This window comes from Onychomys torridus, chromosome 5 (genome assembly GCF_903995425.1).
Source record: "Onychomys torridus chromosome 5, mOncTor1.1, whole genome shotgun sequence".
Taxonomy (NCBI): domain Eukaryota; kingdom Metazoa; phylum Chordata; class Mammalia; order Rodentia; family Cricetidae; genus Onychomys; species Onychomys torridus.
In genome coordinates this window covers 50,298,743-50,320,377 of record NC_050447.1, presented here as the reverse complement: position 1 = coordinate 50,320,377, position 21,635 = coordinate 50,298,743, and the positions used below count along the sequence as shown (strand labels likewise).

Here is a 21,635-nt window from a genome sequence, read left to right as displayed (position 1 = left end):
TCCTCACCTCATATGGGGCCAGACCCCTTGTGCCAATGGCCAGGACTGCTGGATCACCAAACCAACCACCCAGAGCTCCCACCATGCCCTGTGGAGTCTGTGGTTGGTATGTGGGTGCCCACCAGCTCACCACCAGTACCTACTTATCTAATCAGCCCATCGTTCCCTCCAACCCGCCCTGTGGCTCCCACAGGGCAGCTGGGGAGCGGCCCCTATCACAAGGATCACCCTGTTTGCTTTTGATAAAAGTCACAGTAAAGGAAAGAAAAAGGCACCAGCGGGGAGGGAGGGAAGCTCCAGTCCGGCGGGATCTAGAAGATTCTGCAGATGTGAATATAGAACAGGGTAGACAATCTATATGGCCCAGAGAACATCTGCTCCACCTAAAACCAAGGCCCAGAAAGGGCAAGTGACCCCCGCCCCCCAGATGAAGGAGGGGTGAGAGAGCATCTGGAACATGTTCTCTGGACCAAGCCATACTGAAAGACAAATCTGGCTGTAAAAAGGGGCCTATGTGTTGTGCCTGCCCTTGCTTGGTTGCCGAGGCCTCTGATTGTCTGCTAAACACTTTTTAGGGAAGACATGGGGGACATTGAAAGCAAGCTCAAAGAGGTCAAGGGACTTTCCCGAGGTTATATGGCCAGTAAGGCGAGTTCAGCCAGTTCCCTGTGACCCCAGACTCACGGCTCTAACTCAGGTGGTGCTGGCTCACTCATAGCAAATCCCCTGGATCAGGCCCCTGGGTATGCCGGACTTAGCCACCAGATTTCCCATTTCCGGATAGGAGTATGAGCAGTACAAGGGGTAGAAAATGATCCCGAAAGCCCAGCAGGGCCCCAGTGCTCACTCTCTGGGAACTGGGCAGGGAATCTCAAATCTGTGGTCACTGGCACAGCCAAGATGCCAGGTATTCTACAGAGGGAGATGACGGCACCAACCAGGAAAGCTGTGGAGTAACAGACACCGTGGACAAGAGCTTGAGCACTAGGAAGCAGAGGCACAGTAGGCTGGGATGATCTCCATGGGACATGGGAGGGTCTCCTGCCCTGCCCCTCAGGAGGTAAGGTCTGACCTTGCAGAGTGCCTGGAGCTGCCAGCCACCAGGGGAATGGGAATCAGTCAGTTTGTTTCATAAAGACTGGTTTCTGACACGCTTTGGTATTTCTGGCCAGGCTGGAATGACTGGGGGTCTCCAGAAAGCTGGGTTCAAGTCCTGTAAGGATGTGACCCACTCATACCAAGAAGCAGTTCTGCATGTGTGTGTGTGTGTGTGTGTGTGTGTGTGTGTGTGTGTGTGTGTGTGCCTTTAATCCCAGAACTTGGGAGGCAAAGGCAAATGGATCTCGATGAGTTTGAGGCCAGCCTGGTCTACAAAGTGAGGTCCAGGACAGTCAGGATGGTTACACAGAGAAACCCAACTACCAAAAATACAAAAAAACAAAAAAAGCAGTTCTGCTCTGAACCACATACATACACTCTTGTGAAGGTAGCAAAAGATGGTGTTGGGACATACAGGTGCAGAGCAGTGTCCACAACCAACAGGTTAGGGTAAACTGGTCCATGGGTGTTGTACCGGGATCCTAGGAAGCCTCATGTATTCCTCTCTTCTTTGTGCCCAAGTCCCCTCCCCCTCACCTCACTGTTCCCAGTGGTGCAAACCTCAGAGGAAACAGGTGTCTAGCTCCCTAGATTGCCAGCCCTCAGGGATATTCCAGGCATCATGTGTCCTGGACCGAGGAGGATATAGTGCCTGGGAGAAGGGGCAGCTGGTCCCAGGGGGTGGAAGAACACCACTGCTTCTGTTCCCTAATTCTGTGAGCTGCTTTGCCTGCCCATCCAGCCTCCTCCTCAGGTCCAGCCACCACTCTGGTGGCCCTGGGGAGGAAAAGGCCAGCCTCAAGCTTCCTGTCTACAAAAAAGGTGCAGGGTGGGGTATGTGTGTAGTCAGTTTGGCCTAGGGTCTGGGTCACTGGGAACCCCTATCACTGGTGCTGGGTTGGAGGGTTGGTCCAGAGTGCAGAAGCCCTGCCCCTTCCAGCTAGCCTATGGCCTCTCCCTGGTCTCTGGGACTATGCGTGTTGAGTATTGATTTTTTGACATGGAACAACAGCCAGCCTTTATCGGCTGAACCCTGGCCCTTGCTAATGGCAGATCTGGGTCCACCTGGGAAGAGCAGGTTATGCAGGGTGGGGCTTTTCCTTCCTGGGATCTTGGGGGCCTCTCACCACCTGGGGTAACTGAGCTTGTTCTGGTGAAGAGTTGGCTCTCACAGAAGGTACATATATGGGCTGTAATGGAGCAAGGGATGCCTTCCTCCTGAACAGTGTCCAAGTGGCTGTAACTTGCTCCTCCTAGGCCCTTGTATGGCTCAGCGCCAGGATTCTACCTCTGATCACCCCTACTGAACCTGGAGACCGGACTCCTTGGAGAGGGACACTAGTTCTTTCTCTTCAGGGCACAGCCAAAGCAGCCAGACCAGCATAGCCTGAGCCCCCATTACTCCCTCAACAGACACACAGATCCCTTAGTGGCTTGGGTGCCACCCAGGCGAGGAGCTCTTTCCTACCTACCCCACCTGCCTGAGGAGGCTGAGAGTCATGGCTTCCAGGCTGCCTTGAAGCGTGTGTGTGTGTGTGTGTGTGTGTGTGTGTGTGTGTGTGTGTGTGTGTGTCTTAACTAGGCTTCTCTAAGAGCTCCATGCTAGGTGTTTTATCATCTCCTCCCTCCATGACGGGGATAGAGGAAGCCCCATCAGCTTAGAGCCCCCACATCTTCCTGTCTACTTGTGATGGCCTGGGCACTCTGGTCCTTGCCCAGAGCCTGGCTTCCCCTGGCTCCAGCTCAGTGCACTCACTGACCTTGTCTTCATCTCTTTGCCTTCTGGTGCCACAGTTTCTGGTCTAAGTGGTCACAAGGGTGGGTATGAGGGCATGTGAAGGTCTGGAATGTGGCTGCTGTTGCCAAGGGTGAAAAGATGAGTCCTCTCCTACCTGGAGTGACAGCTGTCTGCCTTGCCTGCAGGCACTCACATCTTGGAGCCAATAGCTGATAGTAAGGCAGGTGCTGGGGAGACCAGCATGTCAGGATGCAGCTACCACCTGGAGCACAGTGGTCCTCCAGGGCCCAAGCACCTGCTGACCCTCTGCACACAGACCAGAGGTCCCTACGAAGGAGGTATATGCAAGTGGAGAGACTTAGGTCTTGGCTACAGGGTTCCCAATCTCTCTGGATGTTAGGTCTCTGCCCCAGGGTGAGTCAGGCACTGCACAAGTTGAGAGACCAGGAGGCTTAGGGGCTTGTTAGCATTTCCTCTCAGAAGAATCATCTGCAGTAGCCTTGGCCTTCAAACCCTCTGTCAACTTCATCTTGAACTTGGAGGCCAGGGGTCATGTTGGGACACTGGAAGTTCAAACCCAAGCCTCTGACCTGGCTCTGACCTTCAAGCCCCCTAATTGGAAAAGGGAAGAGGATGGCATGGTGTGAGCAGGGGCTGGTGTGGGTTCAGGAAAGGGACCTGCCCTAGATCCACATGTCTCCTACTGCAGTTCCCTGCTGACCCTGGAATCAGGCACCCAGCATGGCTGGGCCTTGGGGCTTGTGGTCCTGGGGCACCTGTCCTGCCTTTCCACTTTCTGCATGTGATCTAGAATGCATGGAGTCTTTGGGGTTGGCCTGGAGCAAAGGAAGTTTGGACAGAACTAGGCAAAGGCAGGGTTGGGAGACAGTACTCAGCTTGATGGCTCCATGTACCAGTGGAGCTGTGGTCAAGCCTGTCAGGTTCAGGGACTTCCTACCGCATTCCTATGGAGTCTGCATCTCTCAAAATGGTTCCCACTCTCTGTATATTTTTCCCCCTCAAGACAGGGTTTATCTATGTAGCCCTGGCTGTCCGAGAATTCACTCTGTAGCGATCTCTCCAATTCAGAGATCCACCTGCCTCTTCCTCCCAAGTGTTGGGATTAAAGGCATGCTCCACCACTGTTCGGCTCTTGTAGAGACTTTTTTAAGAGTCAAAATGTCCTCTGGCTTCACTACAATGGCCATCTTTGCTGTTCTTCAGTTCACACTCATGGTCTTTCTGGATAAATTCCCAGGGCTCCATCAAGTCTCTGCTTGGGCAGCAAAGGGTTGTAGCAGGCCTTGGTTACAGGGCTCCTATACACCCCACACAAGTCATATGGGGGGGGGGCACAGAGGCTCAGTGGATTGAAGGACAAATCCAAAGCCTATGGTGATTCCAGGGGACCTGGAGAGCCCAGCTGGGGGCAGGGCCGGGTGGGCAGGGCCCCCATGAGACACAATAAGGTATGATAGCATCTTGCCTCATCTCAGGCCGCGCTGGGCCCTTGCGTGCAGGATATGACCAGCCCTCAAGCCGACGGCGGCCCCTTTGTCCCATCTCTGGGGACCGATCTTATCGGCTGCGTCCACCGCCTCCATAATGGAAAAAACGCAGCGAGGAAATCAAAAGTTACGCACAGAGATAGAGGGGTAATAAATAAATAAATAAATAAGGAGCCATCGTGGCTATGGGGAAGGGGCGCCTCTCAAAGAACAGAGATAAGTCATAGGGCTGGCGGGGAGTGGGTGGGGGTTGCTTCCTGGCTCCCATCCTGGGTCTGGGTAAGTCTTGACAGTGTGCTGGGTCTCACGAGGGAGGAGGGGGGGGTCTCATAAATGCTGCTCATATAAGGGCAGTGCTGCCTACAACTAAGCAGAGCTGCCTCAGTTTCCCTTTTAGGGCAGGGTAAGACAGAGAGGGGAGGGAATATGTCCCAGTACCCATGGGTCACAGTACTGGACCCTGGACCTGTGTAGATTCCAGTTGCGGGATAGGGAAGCCCAAGCTTGCTCCCCTTTGGCCTTACCCTAGCCACCCTGTCCATATCCCAGAGAGAAAGGACAGCTTTCTGGATGAGGCCATCACTGCTCCCAGTAAAACACGAGCGGAATGAGAACATAGACCAAAGGTCACCTCATGCTCCTGTCTTATTTCCACTGGGTACTGGTGGTCATGGTAGAAATAGCTGGAGCTGATGTGGCTCTGGCCAGGACTGGGCATGACAGAGAAGAGAGAACTCACTGGCGGTCAGAGTCGGCTCTTACTCCTGTGGTGACAGCGCTAGTGATGGTCACAGTGCTTGGGTCACTGTTAGTCATGTCCCCGTGGCCAGTAAGCCAGCGACAGCACTAGAGATGGTAACAACTCTGGGCTCAGAGCAGCAGCAGTGACCACACAGGTGGCGTCATCAACATGGCACCAGTGACAACAGCCATCCCCTACCACACACACTGCTCTGTGGCCACTGTTCTGAAGAGACCATGACTTAGGGTCGAAATGACACGCAGACCTTGTAACCAGGGAGGGACAGGAGGGAACGGCTGGAAGGCAGTGGTTTGAAGCTCCCCTGGTAAGGACCAAGCGCCTAGGACCTGCCTTGCTAATGTCTAGGCCAGCTGTGGGGCTGCTAGCTGCGCAGGAAGCCGGTGGGAGGGCGGAGAAGGAAGCGACTTGATTAGCGTCGCCACCGAGATAGCTTGCCCTGGCCACAGACAGCGGGTCCGGAAGGGGGTGAGGTCAGTAGGCCACATGCAGTGGGTAGCCAGGCCTGGGGCCCCTTCTAGGGCTCCACCTGCATTCCCCACTGATGCCCTGTTGTCTGTCCACTTACCCTCTCTGCCTACAGTGTCTGGTGAGATCCCCTTGTGCTGAGACTTCATGGTAGGTAATAGACACTCCCAAGAGGTGGGTCTGCTCAGTTCTCCCCAGAACTGCCCATCTTGCTTGTCTGCCTCAGTTTCTCCATCTGTAATGGGGTACCCTGGTGCCTCCTGCTGCCTGGACAGTGTACTCTCATTTCTTCTCAAGTCTTTTTGGGGCTCTCTTTCTACCAACACAGCAGCCCTAGGATCTGTCCCTGGAGCAGACCCACCTGGTGTGTGTGTGGTCCCCTGGGGCCATTACACCAGCTGTACCTTAGGGGCCATTTATCAGGCGTCAGAAAAAGCTCTGTGAGAATCCTGGGCCCTGTAGTTCATAGCCATTGCCCTGTCCCCCATATCTCAGCCACCTTTCTGTCCCTTGGTGACTGGCTGCCACTTCAGCTGCTGCTCAGATGGAGTCCTCAACCCTGAGATCTCTAACAGGCTGGCATGTACCCAGGGCTTGGTGTATGAGAAGCAAGGAGGGGATGGGAGCCAGCATGGGGAGGGGGCAGTTTGACAGGTCACCTGGGTAGTAGTAGTGTTAGTGACAACCCCCTTCTACAGTTTCTAGGGCCCAATGCCTCAGAACAGTTGTCAAGGTGGAAGCTGACAGGACTCATGTGGGCAGGGCCAGCAGGCAGCCAGGGCGTCCATCTCCATCTGTCAGCCATCCTCCCATGGCCCATGCTGACCCGAGGCTATGACCTCTGAACCTTGTTTCCAGGACAATCACCTGCTTACCTCCACAGTCCCTCCTTGATGGGGCCTCTACCTCTCTGAGCCTCCTTTCTCCTCACCCTGCATTTAGATCTAGTTGAGTACATTTAGCTCAGGCCTTTCACCGTGGCTTCTGCCCCAACACACTAGTTTGGGTGGCTGATGATTTATTGGCTCAGAAAGCCCCACTCTGACACCATCTCGAATCATCTCTGGCCTCAGACACAGAGGTAGCAGTGTCTCCAGTACATCCCAGGAGGACAAGGCCCTCTCTGTGTCTTTCCAGCCCCGGAGAATGACTGCCTCAGGAGGTAGTCAGTGACTATCCAGGAAGAATATGCCTGACTGTAAAGATACAATTTCCTTAGGATTTTTCATCCATTTCTTAGCCTCAGATTGTTCACAGCAACCCTGGGGTCTCAGAACAACATGAGTCTTCAAAGGGACTCCAAGCCGCTGGGTTGGTCTCTGAAGCTGACCCCAGAGTGACCCTTGCCATCTACTAGTGCCCCCTCCCCCGCTGGCTAATCTAAGACAAATAGGCCTATCACCCGCCACGCCAGGCCCCATGATAACACAAAATAGCTGGAATGATTTTTCCCACCCACACATGCCAGCGAGACGGTCGTGGGGAGGGGAGCATGGTTAGCTATCGGCCCATCTCCCAGGCTGTCCATCAGGACAAGCCGTCCTGCCTCAGCCACCAGATAACAGGCCTTGAGGTTCACACAGAAACCCGGGCCTGCGAGATTAGTTAGCCGGACACAGTCTAGATAACAAGCTACCGCTCCATGGGAGGGAGGGGTCCCCATCTCCTGCTTCCTTGGGACCCTGGGCAGGAGATCTGGCTGGAGCCTCCAACAGGAAACGGTCAACAACATCTCCTGTGGCCCTTTCCACCCTAAGACTGTGGGATGCTCTAACTCTGATCTGTTCTTCCAGGCAGTTAATCAAATACCTCCCAATGCATCTTCACTGTGCAGCCAAGAATTTTGGGATTGGGTGTGGCTCAGAGGTAGAGTGCTTTCCTAGTGTGTTCGAGGGCTAGGATTTCATCCCTAGCACAATGACAAGACAAGGCTGTGAGGGCTGTCCTCAAACTCTATGGCTCATAACCCTGCCTTGTCTATGCCCAGCAATTATCTCTCCCCATGCTCACCCTATCCCTAAGGCTCCATCATGCCATGCTCCCAATGCCCTAGGCCTTTTGCATATTCTAGCTCCTTGCCTGAACACCTCCCTTCACCCTAATTTGCCTTTCAGTCATCCGCTTAGAGATGGGGTCCTTCTCTAGTGCTGCCATCTGCTCTCCCACTTGGCCTTGACACTCAGCCACCCCCTTTGCTGACTGACACTGCTCAGGGACACACTGGCCTAGTTCATGGCCACCCTTCCTGGCCCTGCCTCCGGGAGCTGGGATGGGCTGACTGGCTCTCACTCAGTTCATAGCAGCTCCTGGAAAGAGTTCTGGGCTCCAAGAAACTCCTGGGTGGAACAGAAACAGTCCTTTCTGACTTTTCTTTCCTCTACACTCTGTCTGGGCAGCTGGGCTTTGGGGTCTCAGCACACTGCTGGGCTTCCTCAGGCCAGGGCTGTGGGGTCAGCCGAGCCCCTTGATCTCAGCTGTAAGGAACCACAGGACTGCCCTTCCCCGCTCTACTTTATCTCTGGATTTGGGGTGGGTTTACAGGTCTTAATCCTTCCCAAGAACCATGTGCTCCAGGCAGAATTCTACAGTCACCCCTTTTCAAAAATGTGCATGGGAAGGTGCTGAACACAGGGTGCTGCCTCCTTCCCAGCCAGTGCTCTGCTCTTCCACATCCTCCCGGTACTCAGGATGCTGCCAGACCTTGACCTAGCACCTTGACCCTGTAAGGGGAAGCTGCCCCACTCCCACGGCATACCTGCTTATTCTCTCTGTCCCTGGCCTTCACCCCCGCTGGCCTGTCTCTCTGTAGAGATCCTCTCAGGAGGAGGTCAGGCTGGGGCCCAGCCCAACGTGAATCCTGACATGGACTCAGGGCAGTGAGCCTGAAGGGGCTCAGGTGACTCTTCTGCCACCTGTCCTTCAACCTCTGGAAACCTCCAGGGGTTTCCAGAACTGAGAACTGGGTCCTGCTTGGGGATGGTTGAAGGAGTAGTCCTGGGTCACCTAGCACATTCACATGGTGCTGGTGTGCTTGGTGAGGCTGTCTCAAGTCACCCTGAGGTCCTCTTGCCCTTCCTCTTACAGTCTGCCTCAACTTCAGGCTCTGTCCCTGGACCCTGCTCTCAAACAGTGGTGACCAGAGTAAGTTCCAGGCTCAAGACACTCAAGGGGAAGAAGAAGAACACTGCTGAAGTCCTGCTGATTCCCGACCCTCGCCGCCAGCTAGCTGTGGCTGCCCTCACAATGACAGGGAGTAGAACTCTCTGGGTCTCTCCATTCATTTTACCAGAAAGCACACCCCAGGGGATGGTTTGAGGCCCCCCTCGTGACTCAATTTGCCTCCCAGTCTAGTACCTGCTCTGGCCTCCCAGACAGGCACTGGGAGGGGGTGGGAGAGAGACACATTACAGATGGAGTGCCGCTCTGTTGGCACAGGTAGACATCACACAGCTGGTGGACTGATGGCATGCATGCAGCCTTTGGGGGACCTGGGAAGGTCATGGTCCCTTTGTGTCCCAGATCCCCCAGTTCTATGGAGTCTTGGGGAAGGAACTGGGTAGGCTATCAATCAATCCCTTTGCTGAGGCTAGCCCTGGAGGAGTCCCTAGGAAGAGGACTTCACACCAGGCTACCTGACTGACAGCAGCAGCTCGTTCATTTCTTCACTTCTGCTACTTGCTCAAGATCATGCCAGGTGGACCATGAGGGCCAGGGCGGCGGCGCGGACAGAGTTAGATGGGACTTGTGTCCTGACAGGACTGATGTGTCTGCAAGCCTCGTTCTCCTGACGTTAAGGGAAGGTGACAAGAGGAGCGTGACACTCAGGGGCACCAGGCATGGGGGACAGGTCCCCACATTCCACAGCAAGGCAGCTGGGCAAGGTTACAGATCTACTTTCAAGCCATCCGCATAGCCATCACTCCTGCAAACAAGGTCATTTCAAAGATGACAACTCAGACTCTCCTTTTCTACTCTTCTTCCCAATTAGCACTCAGCCGAGGACCAAGAGAAGCCAGGATTGGTTCTCAGCAAGGGTATCCCAAACCCTGTACACAACTTCCCAGAGTTCTGTTTCCACAGTGTGATCTGTGGCTCCCTCAGACCTGGGGTGTGTCCCTGCTATGCCTCAGGGGCACATAAGCCTTCCTGCTCCAAAAATCCTCCGTTTTCCCCTCACCCGATGGGCTCAGGCCCAAATCCACAGGGCCCTGGGCTGCAGCCCCTCTGACTCCACTCTCCCTTGGCTCATGGACTGCTAAGGCTCCAGGCACTGGGCCTTTGCAAGGCCATTCCTTTCTTGTAAGCTCCGCTCTCCGGCATCTACAAACCTCTCAGACAGCAAGACACAGCAAACCTTAGAAGGACCATCTAGGTCCCTCTCATTCTACAGAGCACCATCTGGTTGGTTCTGAGCACTGAGAGCAGGGCTACCCTGTTTTGTGCACATATGGACTTTTATCACACATGCTCTGAAGGCACTTTCCTGGCATTTTCCTTGGGGTTTATAATTTACATGGGGCAACACCATCCCCACTGCCCAGAAGAGGGTGCTGAGACCACACTGTGGGGTCAATACAAAGCAGGACTCTGGGCAGTGTGTGGCCATCAGATCTGCAACAAGACATTGCCCAATGTGTTGTTCAGGTGCAAATGTAATGCAAAATCAGCTGCTGGAGGGGTTTCTGAACCTGCTTGCACCCCTGTATGAGGGAAACCAGGTGCCTAGTAGGTGACAAGTTGGAGGGCCACAACGACTCTCCCCAACTCCATTTTACAGACTATGAAACAGAGGTTCAGAGGTCAGCAGCCCACCCACAGACACTCAGCAAAGCTGGGCTCCTGCAGCATGGAAGAACTGAGTGGTCAGTATCTGGCAAGACAGAGAACTGGTGATGATGGGTGAAAACGCCATTGTGCACTACCCCAGACTGTGGAGTGCTACAGTCATCAAATACCAGACGGGCAGAGGGAACTAGGCACAGTGTCAGAACCAGGAGAGGACAGGAATCATGACAGTGATGGTGACTGACATGACCTTGACCTTGGGGCTGCACTCTAGTGTTTATAAAGCTCTTGAGCAAGTACAACTATGCTTGCGTCTACAGCAGTCAAGTGACTGCTCCTGGGTATCACTGGCAGCATGGAAACTAGGGGGCCACATGGGCGTTTCTTGGGGGTCTTCCCTCCCCGCTTTTTCCACTTCCCCTCTGCGTGCGTGCGTGCGTGCGTGCATGCGTGCTGATGCTGGGAGTCATCCTTGATCACTCTTCCCTCTTATTCACTGAGGCAGGGTCTCGCAAACAGACAGAGGTCTCTAATGGCCAGGACTGTTAGCTAGCTTGCTCTGGGCATCGATCCTCTGTCTCTGTCGGGAACTACAAGAGGTGGGCTGCTATGTCCACTTGGCATTTATGTGAAACACCAATCTTCATGCTTATGTGGAAAACACTAATTGCTAAGCCATTTTGCCAGCTCTTCCTGGAGGACTTTTCTTCATCTGCTCTAGGCCTGGGCCATCAGGAGATGAGCTGTCTCACATATGTGCACCTGCTATGAAGAAGCACTAAGACCAGGCTCTTTGACAGCCACTTTCTGGGGCCTGTTTAAGTCCTGTCTCATCTAGAGAGGAATCTGATGGGTGCTTCGGTCCCTGATACTTATAAGCCTGGGTAGCAACATCAGATTGTGTCCAGTATGGGTAGAGCCCTCTGGACATCCCAGCCCTGGACTGTCAGCTCTGTCATGGGTCCAGGGACCACCTCACTTCAGGCAGAGCAGATGGGTACAGGCTCAGGTTCAGGCACTTCTTCTGAGCCAGACAGAGCCAGAGGGAGACTTGGAGTCCAAGCCAGCTCTATACCTTCTCTCCAGAGAGGAACAGTGGAAGACGCCTCTCAGGCAGGTTCCCTGGAACAGACAGAGTGGGTGCTGGGACCTGCTGGAGGAGGGCTACAGGCCAGAGGTCAGGAAGAGTCAAAGGCAACCAGCAAGGCAAAAGTAGACACTTGGTCTGTCACCAGACTGGGCACTGCCTTCAGGCCTTAACCCTACAACCTCATCACAGGCTCTGTCGGCCCTGGAGATAAGAGCCCCCTGGGCCTCTCCAGCAGCTTCCCCACTAGGTGATAAGCACGGCCTGTGTGGGAGCTGATAGGCAATGGCTACCACGGCGGTTGGCCAGCGGCCACTTATCAACCCCATCGCTGCCCACTGTACAGAAATTCCTATCTGTGGGAGCCGATAGGGTACCGCCTGGCCCCTAAGGATGCAAATAACTCGGGAAGCTGGGGTGCACCCTGACCCCAAACCACAGCCCATGGAACATGGCCTTCACAGGGGCAGGGCGGGCTGCAAACTACAAGGGCCTTGCTTCTCTCCATCTAAAAATGAAGTAATAACACTTATGTGGACGAGGACCGTGGGTAATGTTCAATACTGATGTTGATGGCCTGGTTTCTGGGTCTCTGTAGCAGCAGTTCCCAGCCAGTGATGCTCTGCTCTGCACTGAAGTGGGTATGACACTGTGCTGGCCCCATGGTGCTGATGTAAAGACCATCCACGTGGCCACCGAAGTCCATAGACACACATGATCCCTGCCATCCCCAGCAGGCATTGTCCACTCTATGCTTGTAGACATGGAACTGGGACACACAGGGATTCCTGTTGTGAGTCAGTACTCACAGACTCCCTTCTAGCATAGGGCTGGTTAGAAGCTGGGCAGTCTGAATATAAGACTCTGCCTAGTTCCATGGCTTTGGGCATGTGAGTGGAAAAGGCTGACCTGTGGGTAGAGAAGGCCCTGGCACCCATGTGATCAAGTGCAATTACTCCCATCATGATACTGAGATCTGGGGACACTGGCCTCAACTGAGGACAGGACCTTGGGTCAGTGCCCAACTCCCACCAGGCACCCCAGGAGGAGTGGACATCTTTGTCGTACATCTCGGCCAGGTCATCTAGATCCAAGAGGTGTGCTAAGTATCGATTACTAAGGGATGGCAAAGGGGGGTGCCCCAAGACAACTAGCCATAGGGCGTTCTGTGAGTGAATTCAATGTCCACACAGGGTGCGAGTTCCCATTCTGACCGTGGCCTTCCGGGCCAACCCTTCCTCTCTGGCCTCAGGCTGTTATTTCACTGTGGACCCTCCAGCCACACCTGCCCCTCATCTTCCTTCGCACTGGTGGCAGACATCACCAAGGGTCGCCTGCACTCCTCTAGTGCTGTAGGACCCCATCAAAACACCCACAGGTTCAGTTAAGAGTCCATTTCTACCCCTTTCCAATTTGGATCCCTAGTTCCCCAGGGGAGAAACAGGGTCTCTGCCCCGGCAAAGCCTTCTCCGATACCTCAGCAAGACAAGACCCTTGACATGCCATCTAGACACAGATAGGAATCTGGTTGTTAATACCTACATGCTCATACACAGCTGACACTCAATAACTGTGTACACATGTGCTTCCCACCCACACGCTCAGCCTCCAAACTCCTCCTTCATTGATACACCACTTATACACATACCACTTAATGCACCTCACCTACCTGCCCCGCACAGTAGCCCTCAGCCCTCAATAAGAGCCCTGGAAATCACTGACACCCCCGATGTGCTCCTGGGCCATGGTATCTATTTATCAGAAGCAAGGGTTTCATGATTACCACATTCTGAGACCTGTGAGATCTGATCCAGCTGCCAATTCTAGCTTAGCATATGACCAGCAGCACTCATTGCCTGAAGATGTGCAAAGGTACCAGCCTGCCTGGCTTGTGGGGCTGATGGTAACTAGGAACCTCAGATGGGCTGCAGCCCCCAGGAAGAGCAGGTGTTCTCCTTCTCACACAAGTCTGAGCCCACCTGGGCACCAGCCAGCTTAGAATCTCAACCATCTGCTGTTGGGAAGACCTCAGACTGGCAGCTCCACCTACATCCTCTAGACACCCCTCCAGGTTCCTGTTCCTGCTATCATCTCTCAGCCTTCATTACCAGTCATGCCAGACCCTCCAAATGCTTCTGTCTACACCACAGGCTCTGGGTGTGAGCACTCCAGAGACCAACTCAGACCACATTGCTTGGGCCAAATGCACAGACCTGGGCACCAGTGCTCTCCAAGAATCCAGGATAGCCTAGTCTCCAGCTAGCCCAGAAGGCTGCCCTGGGGTCATAGCAATGTTGTACTGGGCTAGTCAGCCTGGTTACCTGGCCCACTCCAGGGACTAGCCATGGCTGCCTCTTCTTCCTTTTCCTCTTTCTCTTCATCCTGGGGCGGCATCTCCAATTCCTGCCCCTCCATATCCTCGGGACCTTCTGGGGACTCAGAGGGTGCTGGCACTGTGGGTGTACTCACATCTGTAGAGAAGAAAACATTGTCACATTCTTGTTGGGCTAGCCTGTGACCAGGAGGGAAACGAGGCAAGGGGGCACACAGTCACCTGCCCTCCTGCCTTATCTAATACCACAGGTTTCCTTTTGGCCTTAAAAAGCCCTCAGCCCCTGCTGATCACAGCAGTAATAGTTCTTCCTTAGCTGCTGTCTGTCACAGCCCAGTGCCCACCCAGTGCACCTAGGCCTGTGGCCTCTGGCTCACTGGTCTCTGCAACAGCTGGGCCCCTCCACCAGCCCCGCACCCAATTCCAGCCCAAAGGGCATGTTTGCCTTCCTGGCTGGCCAGATAACCAGTGTGGCCCCCGATCGATGCGCTCCTGTAAAGCCCCCTGGGTGACGTCATGGGAACAGCAGATTATTAATACCACGATAAGGGCTGTGATTAACATCAAATAAATCAATCCCATGGTATAAAAGTCCTATTATTTTTGGCTATAAATCAAAGTGGCTGGCATCTGAGCTCCAGCCACTGTGAGGAGCCGCGCCGGACCCGCCTGAACGTCAGATATGCTCTTGTGCCGTTATCGAGGCCATCACTGCGTTATCACAGCCGCCGGTGCCAGGTGCAGGCCTGGCTGTTTGTCCCAGATCCTTCCCGGCCCCACCCGCCTACCCTCTCAGCAGCCCCAGCTCCCCAATCAGATAAAGACCAGCTCCCCTGGAAGCCATGGGTCAAAGTCCAGTAGCCGCCAACCACTTGCCCTTTGGCAGCTCCTGATGGTAGCACCGATGGTGAAGGAGATAAGGTGGGAGGTAGCCTATGAGCTAGGCACTTGCTGTCCGGTAGGTCACCCAGCAGAAACTGAGGCTGAGAGGTGGTCTAGGGCCAGCCATAGATAGCTTCACCCCCCAGTACTGTATGCCGGCAAAAGCAGAGCAAACAGTAACAATGAATAAGGTCCTGACTGGAGCTGGGCCTGCCACCTGCCACCTCACTCCTGGGGCAGGTGTCCCTGAGAGCTGAGCATGATGGAGTCAGGGCTTGACCCCTCAGGCCTATTGCCAAGGAAGGGCCAGAGCCTCAGGCTGGGTGCTGGGCCTGGAGGAGAAGGGAAGTGGGGGGTCCCTGGCCTGCAGCCATTCAGTCAGGGACTCTAGTACACTGGTGGGGTGCACAGTGAGGAGCCCCCAGGGATGAGGTCTACCGGAATTTCTGTTCCCCATTCAGACTCGTAAAGATCTCTCTGATGTCCCCTCTGTCCTTCCTTTTCTGTCAACTCTGTTGTTCTGCCATCATAGTCTTCCTCCTCATCTTCCTCCTTGTTCCGCTCTGCCCTCCACCTTATCCCCTACTCTGTGAGTGTGAGTGTGTGAGAGTGCGTATGTGTGTGTAAGTGTATAAGTGTGAGTGTGTGTGAGTGTGTAAGTGTATAAGTGTGAGTGTGTGTGAGTGTGTGTAAGTGTATAAGTGTGAGTGTGTGAGAGTGTATGTGTGTAAGTGTGAGTGTGTGTGTGTGAGAGTGTGTATGTGTGTGAGTGTGTGTAAATGAATAAGTGTGAGTGTGTGAGTGTATGTGTGTAAGTGTGAGTGTGTAAGTGTGTGTGTGTGTGTGTGTGTGTGTGTGTGTGTGTGTGTTGGCCAAAGAACAACCTTGGAGGTCCTTCCTCAGCTGCTCTCTACCTTGTTGTTTGAGCTAGTGTCTGTCATTGGCCTACGACTCAACCAATCTGGCTGGCTGGCTAGTGACCTCCGGGGACACACCTGCTCACCCTCCCAGGGTTGAGGTTAGCAGCACGCATCACCACACCTAGATCTTAGAGATGCTGAGGCTCAAGCCCAGTCCTCAAGCCTGTGTGGCGAGCATGTTATGCACTGAGCCCATTTCCCCAGGCCTTTTGTCCTCTGTTGTCCCGCCTCTACCCTCTCTGCTGTCCATCCTCTGCCATCCGCTCTGTCCCTGTGTCCCCTATACACTTGCCGGCACCACTGCCAGATACCAGCCCTCTTTGCATACAGCATAGGTGGTTCCTTGGGGATCTCTGCTTGAGGTCACCACCTGCCTCTCCTTCACTTCTGGTCATGTCACCAGTTGACTATCCTCCCAAGTGGCCCAATAGCTACATTGTCCAATCAGAGGCTAGGGGGAGCAAGGTTGGGGTGTGGCTCAATGGTACAGTGCTTGCCTAGCATGCTTGAAGCCCTGGGTTTAATCTCTGATGCTGGGTGGGGTTGGAAGAGGCTAGTGTGGGCTAATTCAGACTCTGCAAAGAATAGTAGGTATGGAATGGTATGCCCTTGCAGCTTGGGGCTGCAGGTGGAACAAAGGCTCATGGGTATGCAGTGAAGTGCTCCTGAAGTTCAGAGCCGCAGACAGACATGACAGGGTTTTAGACTCACAGCCAGGTAGAGCCCGGGATACCAAGTCAGGATGCAGGCATCCCTTAGGTACCTCTCTACCTATCATCCCTCCAGAACTCAGTGGCCTCCAAAATGCAAGCAAAGTGCTGATCTCTCAAGTATTCTGCCTTTGAGTTCCCTCTTCCCAGGACTTCAGGGGGCATCTGAAGTTGCACTGTCCACCATCCAGCACCTGGCCTGAACTGGCCTCCTAGAGTTTGGGTGGTGTGTGTGGGGGGGGTCTTTGGGGTTTCCTTCCATGGCCTGTCTTTGGCTTCAGAAATGTACTGACCTGATAAACTGCAACCAGGAGACCCAGTAGAGTCTGAGGAGGGCATGCAGGTGAGAAAAGGGGGCAATATGACGGTGGGATGAGTCTAAACCCAGACCTAGGTCAGATTCTTGCTGGAGTGTGGGCTGTGACCCCAGGCAAGTTTCTTAACCTCTTTAGGCCTCATCCTTTGGTACAGCATATACATTGTGTTCTTTGCCTCTCAAGAACCTCAGCTCTTCCTGGGTGCAGCTTGATACTGTGTATGGAGCCTAAGCCACGGCCCTGCAGATCCTGTGGATACCATTTCACAGGGGTAAATAGGCTGCAAGTGGCTTGGCTTTCCTCAGGTCTAGCCTTAGACTGAATGTTCCCCACCCAGGCCTCAGTTTTACCTTAGCATGAGGCTGCACCTCCATCTCATGCACTGCAGATACCCACTTCCCTGTTTTTCTTTAGGTCCTGGGGACAGCAGCTGGAGGACACTAGGCATCAGCTGCCTGCTGAGGCCCTCTGTCCTCCCATGAGCTCTAGGCAGGATGTTGATCTGCACACTCACCTTCTCTGGGTGGGCTTGGGGGCTCCTCTATGGCTGGGGCCTCAGGGGATGTGGCCTCCTCCTCCATGGGGCTGATGTCCATGGCCTGGGTTTCTTCTCTGGCCTCCATATCTCTGAGAGAACCTGTGGACATGAGCCCCAGAGAAATCATGAGATGCTTCTGGATAAGGCCACCTTGGTTTCCTAATGGCCAAACAGGCTCAGCTTTGGTGCCTGGGGAGAGTGGGCAGGACAAGGGCAGGGCCAGGCACCCATCGAGGGAGAGGCTGTGACCCTTTCTGGGTCTCCCGGAACCTAGTATACAAGCTCACCCTGTGTTTATCCCCCACACTCTGCAACAGTTCCTAAGCTTTGGTTCACTTGACGCATTTCCTATCCTTGTCCTTCATGTTGTCTTTCCCTCCTCAGGTAATGGGTCCCAACTTGCTAGGACAAGAGTCACAGCCCTTCCCAACCACACATTACCAATAGAAACACCAACACCGAGTCCTTTTGGACTCAGATGGATGCTTCAGGTCTTCCTGCCTCACAGGCTCACACACAGACTCACGGGCTCACACATAGACTCACAGGCTCACACACAGACTCACGGGGTCACACACAGACTCACGGGCTCACACACAGACTCACAGGCTCACACACAGACTCACAGGCTCACACACAGACTCACGGGCTCACACATAGACTCACAGGCTCACACACAGACTCACGGGCTCACACACAGACTCACGGGCTCACACACAGACTCACAGGCTCACACACAGACTCACAGGCTCACACACAGACTCATGGGGTCACACAACAGACATGTCTATTGTTTGCGTATGGTGTCCTGCAGAAAAACTCTCAGGCCCCATATGTCAAGCCACCCCACACTTGGGGTTTGGTCCAGAGCTCCTCAATGGCAAGTTCTTATGCTCACTACATTGGGCAAAAACATGATGGTCATAAACAAAATAGATGCATGATTGGTGAGGTGTCTGCCCTAGGGTAGAGGAGGGGACAGAAGACATGTAAGGGCCATGTTTGGTTTTGTTTTGTTTTTCAGACAGGGTCTCATGTATTCCATGTTGGCCTTGAACTTACTATGTCAATGGTTCTCAACCTGGGGGTTGCACCTAAGACCATTGGAAAACACAAGTATTTTCATTATGATTCATTGCAGTAGCAAAATTACAGTTATGAAGGAGCAATGAAATAATTTCATAGTTGGGGGGGGGTCACCACAACATGAGGAACTATATTAAAGGGTTGCAGCATTAGGAAGGTTGAGAACCCCTGTACTACATGGTAGAAGAGGCTCCTGCCTCCACCTCCTGAGTGCTGAGATTACAGGCATGCACCATCACACCTGGTATATGAGTGTGGAGGATCTAACCCAGGGCTTTGTGTATGGTAGACAAGTGCTCTACCAACTGAGCAATGGTCCTCAGCCATTTCTGGAGGCAGGCCAGTGTCTTCAGGCAGGGCGATGTCTAGGGTGTACCCCTCTGATACTTGGGGGCTCCCAGCCTTTCACGGCTAATGAGATCTGCTGCTCCCCAGAACAGTGGCTCAGGGCTGCTCCTTTTCAGGAGGAATGGGGGTCTGTGGGAGACCCACAGGCCTGTGGCAGGGCCATCAATACCAGCACATGTTAGCTCACACCCAATACTGAAGCCATTATGGGATCCATGGTACTGGTCATGTCAATGGCATGGGGACCCATGAGGATGGACTAGAGGCCAGGCTGGGACCAGGTTTAGAAATAGATCTTTCAGATGGGATGGGGGACAGATTTTTGTGTCTGAAGGACTATGACGGCTGTAATCCAGACCACACTACTGGGGTCAGTGCCATCCTGCTCACACTGGCCTCAGATAGCCAAATACCATTCTAGGATGCAGGGGCTTCAGGACATTGCCTGTGGCTCCTGGGGGCAGGAAAAACCAAAGAGCCATAGTGGTTCCTAAGGTGGTTCCAGGAACAAAGGCAAGTGCAGGGGGTGAGACCAGGAGATGTGATACGTGGGAGAAGGTAACTGCACTTGCAACAGAGTGTGGTGGGTGGGAGTGGAAGCTAACTAACAGGCAGAGCCCCACCACGCTGGCCATCTTCAGCCCGGGGTGTGGGGGCGACATCCCAAGTCCCAGGAAGGAGTAATGAGATAGGTTCCCTAGCTCAGTTCTGTGGGTGCTAGCTTTGGACCCAGCCTCTCAGAAACAGGACTAAGGTTCACAGCGGCAGACACATGCCTTGACCTGTATGACCTTGAACTAGGGCTGGAAAACAGTGTTATGGTGGGGTCCACCCTGAGCGGAGCCATCCTTTAGGACACAGGAGACTTCCCTGCCTAGGCTCATGCACCCATCCCTTTGTAGGAGCTCCAAGCCTCTCCAGGGGCTGGAAGGCACCTGGAGTCTCAGTTGCCTGTTCCAGCAATGGGATGAAGCCCATTCTCAGTAATTCTGGGACTGAAATTGAGTTGGGCCAATGAGGGGGCACAAGCAGAAACATCCTTCCCTAGTAAGGTCATGGAGCCCAACCTGGTGCCCACCCAGGTGGCTCTCCCACACCCTGGCGCCTGGAGCTGGGATGTTCCTCCATTTACAAGAACAAAGGCGAGCGCTCCTCACAGAGCCTTGTGGATGAGCGTGGAGAAAGAAGCCGAGCTGCAAGACGGCTCATTCTGATGTTGTTAATTCCGTTCCAGAACAATTAAAATGGTTATGATAATGCAGGGACACAGTCGCCCCTGGCAAACAGAGCCAGCCCACAGATGGGATGTGGCACTTCTGCCTGGAGCCGCTATGGCTTTCTGAGCCCTCAGTTGGCTGTAATGGAGCCCAGGCTGGCACCGGGCCCTCTGGTACACCTAGCCCCGTAAGGGCTGTGGAGAGTAGAAAAGAGGAAGGTGGCCCTGTACGTCGGGGGTCTCTGTGAACCATGGCTGGATACTGACCCTCCCCAAAATGCCCTATGCTAGGGTCCCTCTGGGAACCCTCACTACCCCCAACAGGCAGAGCGACAGGTAAAACTGTGTCCTTGCTCTGTGACCTTGGGCAGGCCAGCCTCCCTCTCTGGGCTCCATCTCCTCAGCCTGCGAATGGAAACTCGCACAGCTGCAGCCTCCCAGGATAGCTTGCTGGCACAATCAGAGTGCAGCCCAGGGTGCTTTGCAAACACCAGCTGTCACCGGTTACTGCTACCAATGGTCCAGCAGGACCAGGAGATGGGAAAGGTGGTTTAGCAAGCACAAACTGCCTACCAGGGGCCTTGGCTCAGCATTTCACAGATGTCCTTCCTTAACCTCTCTCGTTTACATAGCCTAGTGAGGTCATCTTCCAGTCCTCTCTCAGATGGGGAAACTAAGGCACAGAGGATTCACACTGGGCTAGCTCTTGGTATGTAGAGGGAATACAGAATATGTAATGTGAGCCAGACTGGATGCCATGGGGATGGGGGCAAAGAACAGTGAGGGTGTAGAGTGGGGAACCTAAGGCCATCTATCTACATTCCTAAGGCCATCTATCTACATTCCATTTCCATAAGGTGCCTAACACCCCCTCCCAGTGGGAAGTCTGGGTTGCACCCACTTTATGGACAGGTAAACTGAGGCCCATCCAGCTAAGGCAGAGCAGCTTGCCCGTGATCCTCAAGGAAAAGGCAAGGGGATGGTGCATGGGAAGAAAGGAACCTGGACAACATTAGGATCTGACCAGATAGGCTGCCTCCTCAGTGCTGTCTCAAACCACACCTCCCATTACCCATAGTGAGGCTCATGCTAGTCCTTTTTCTGGCTACTACCCGGGTTGGAGATGTCTGGGCACAAGACTGCACTTCTGTTCAGTGGCATCCACAGGCCACCATGGTGGTCACCCACAGCCAGGGCAGCACTGGGAGCAGCCCCCATGGTGCCCCAAGCCCCTTGGTTATCACAAGGAGCAGATGCCCAAGCGCCCATCCATCTCCTGCTCATTAAGCCGGACGCCGCTTGGGAATGGAAACATAATAGCTATTTGATTGGGGGTGAGATATTTTGCATATTGGCTCAGAGCTGATAGCGGAATTTCATCAACTCCCTTTTTCATGCTTTAAAACTGAATTATGGAGACAGGCTCTGTGTGGCAGGCTGATGTCCACTCCCTTCCAGGTCCCTGTGCATGTGAGGATGAGTACAGCCCTCTCGCAGCTTTGACGAGTTGCACTGAAGGGTGGTGGTGGTGGTCATTTTGAAATCACCACATGGAGGTCACTGCAGGTTCTGGAAGAGGGACAAAATCCCCCAGTCTATGTCCCCCAGGCAGCAAGGAGGGTTGTCATGGTCCAGGTAGGATTCTGTTCCTGGGTGAGACCCCTGCAGACCACCACATGGGGATGGAGACCACTGTAAGAACCGGAGCAGCACCCACCTCCCCAAACGCAGCAGGAGTCACAGACCGAGGCCCATTGGAGCCCGCTTGGCATAGGGTCCTTTCTTTAGGATCCCCCGGGGATTCTTTCCTCTCTTCCTATAGATGGAACACAGGTGATCTGG

The 21,635-nt window shown here is 54.0% G+C and overlaps 1 protein-coding gene across 3 annotated transcripts in view; it reads right to left on the bottom strand.

Moving 5' to 3' along the window:
• The window catches only part of Zfpm1 (zinc finger protein, FOG family member 1), a 59,922-nt gene that overhangs the window by 19,454 nt on the left and 18,833 nt on the right, over nt 1-21,635 (bottom strand). For all 3 annotated transcript variants that reach the window (XM_036188957.1, XM_036188955.1, XM_036188956.1), the window contains exons 2-3: nt 17,120-17,242; nt 13,766-13,915 (exon numbers count right to left, since the gene is read on the bottom strand). In XM_036188957.1, the coding sequence (XP_036044850.1) occupies nt 13,766-13,915; nt 17,120-17,228 (259 nt within the window). In that variant the 5' untranslated portion in view covers nt 17,229-17,242. The remainder of the gene's footprint in view (nt 1-13,765; nt 13,916-17,119; nt 17,243-21,635) is intronic.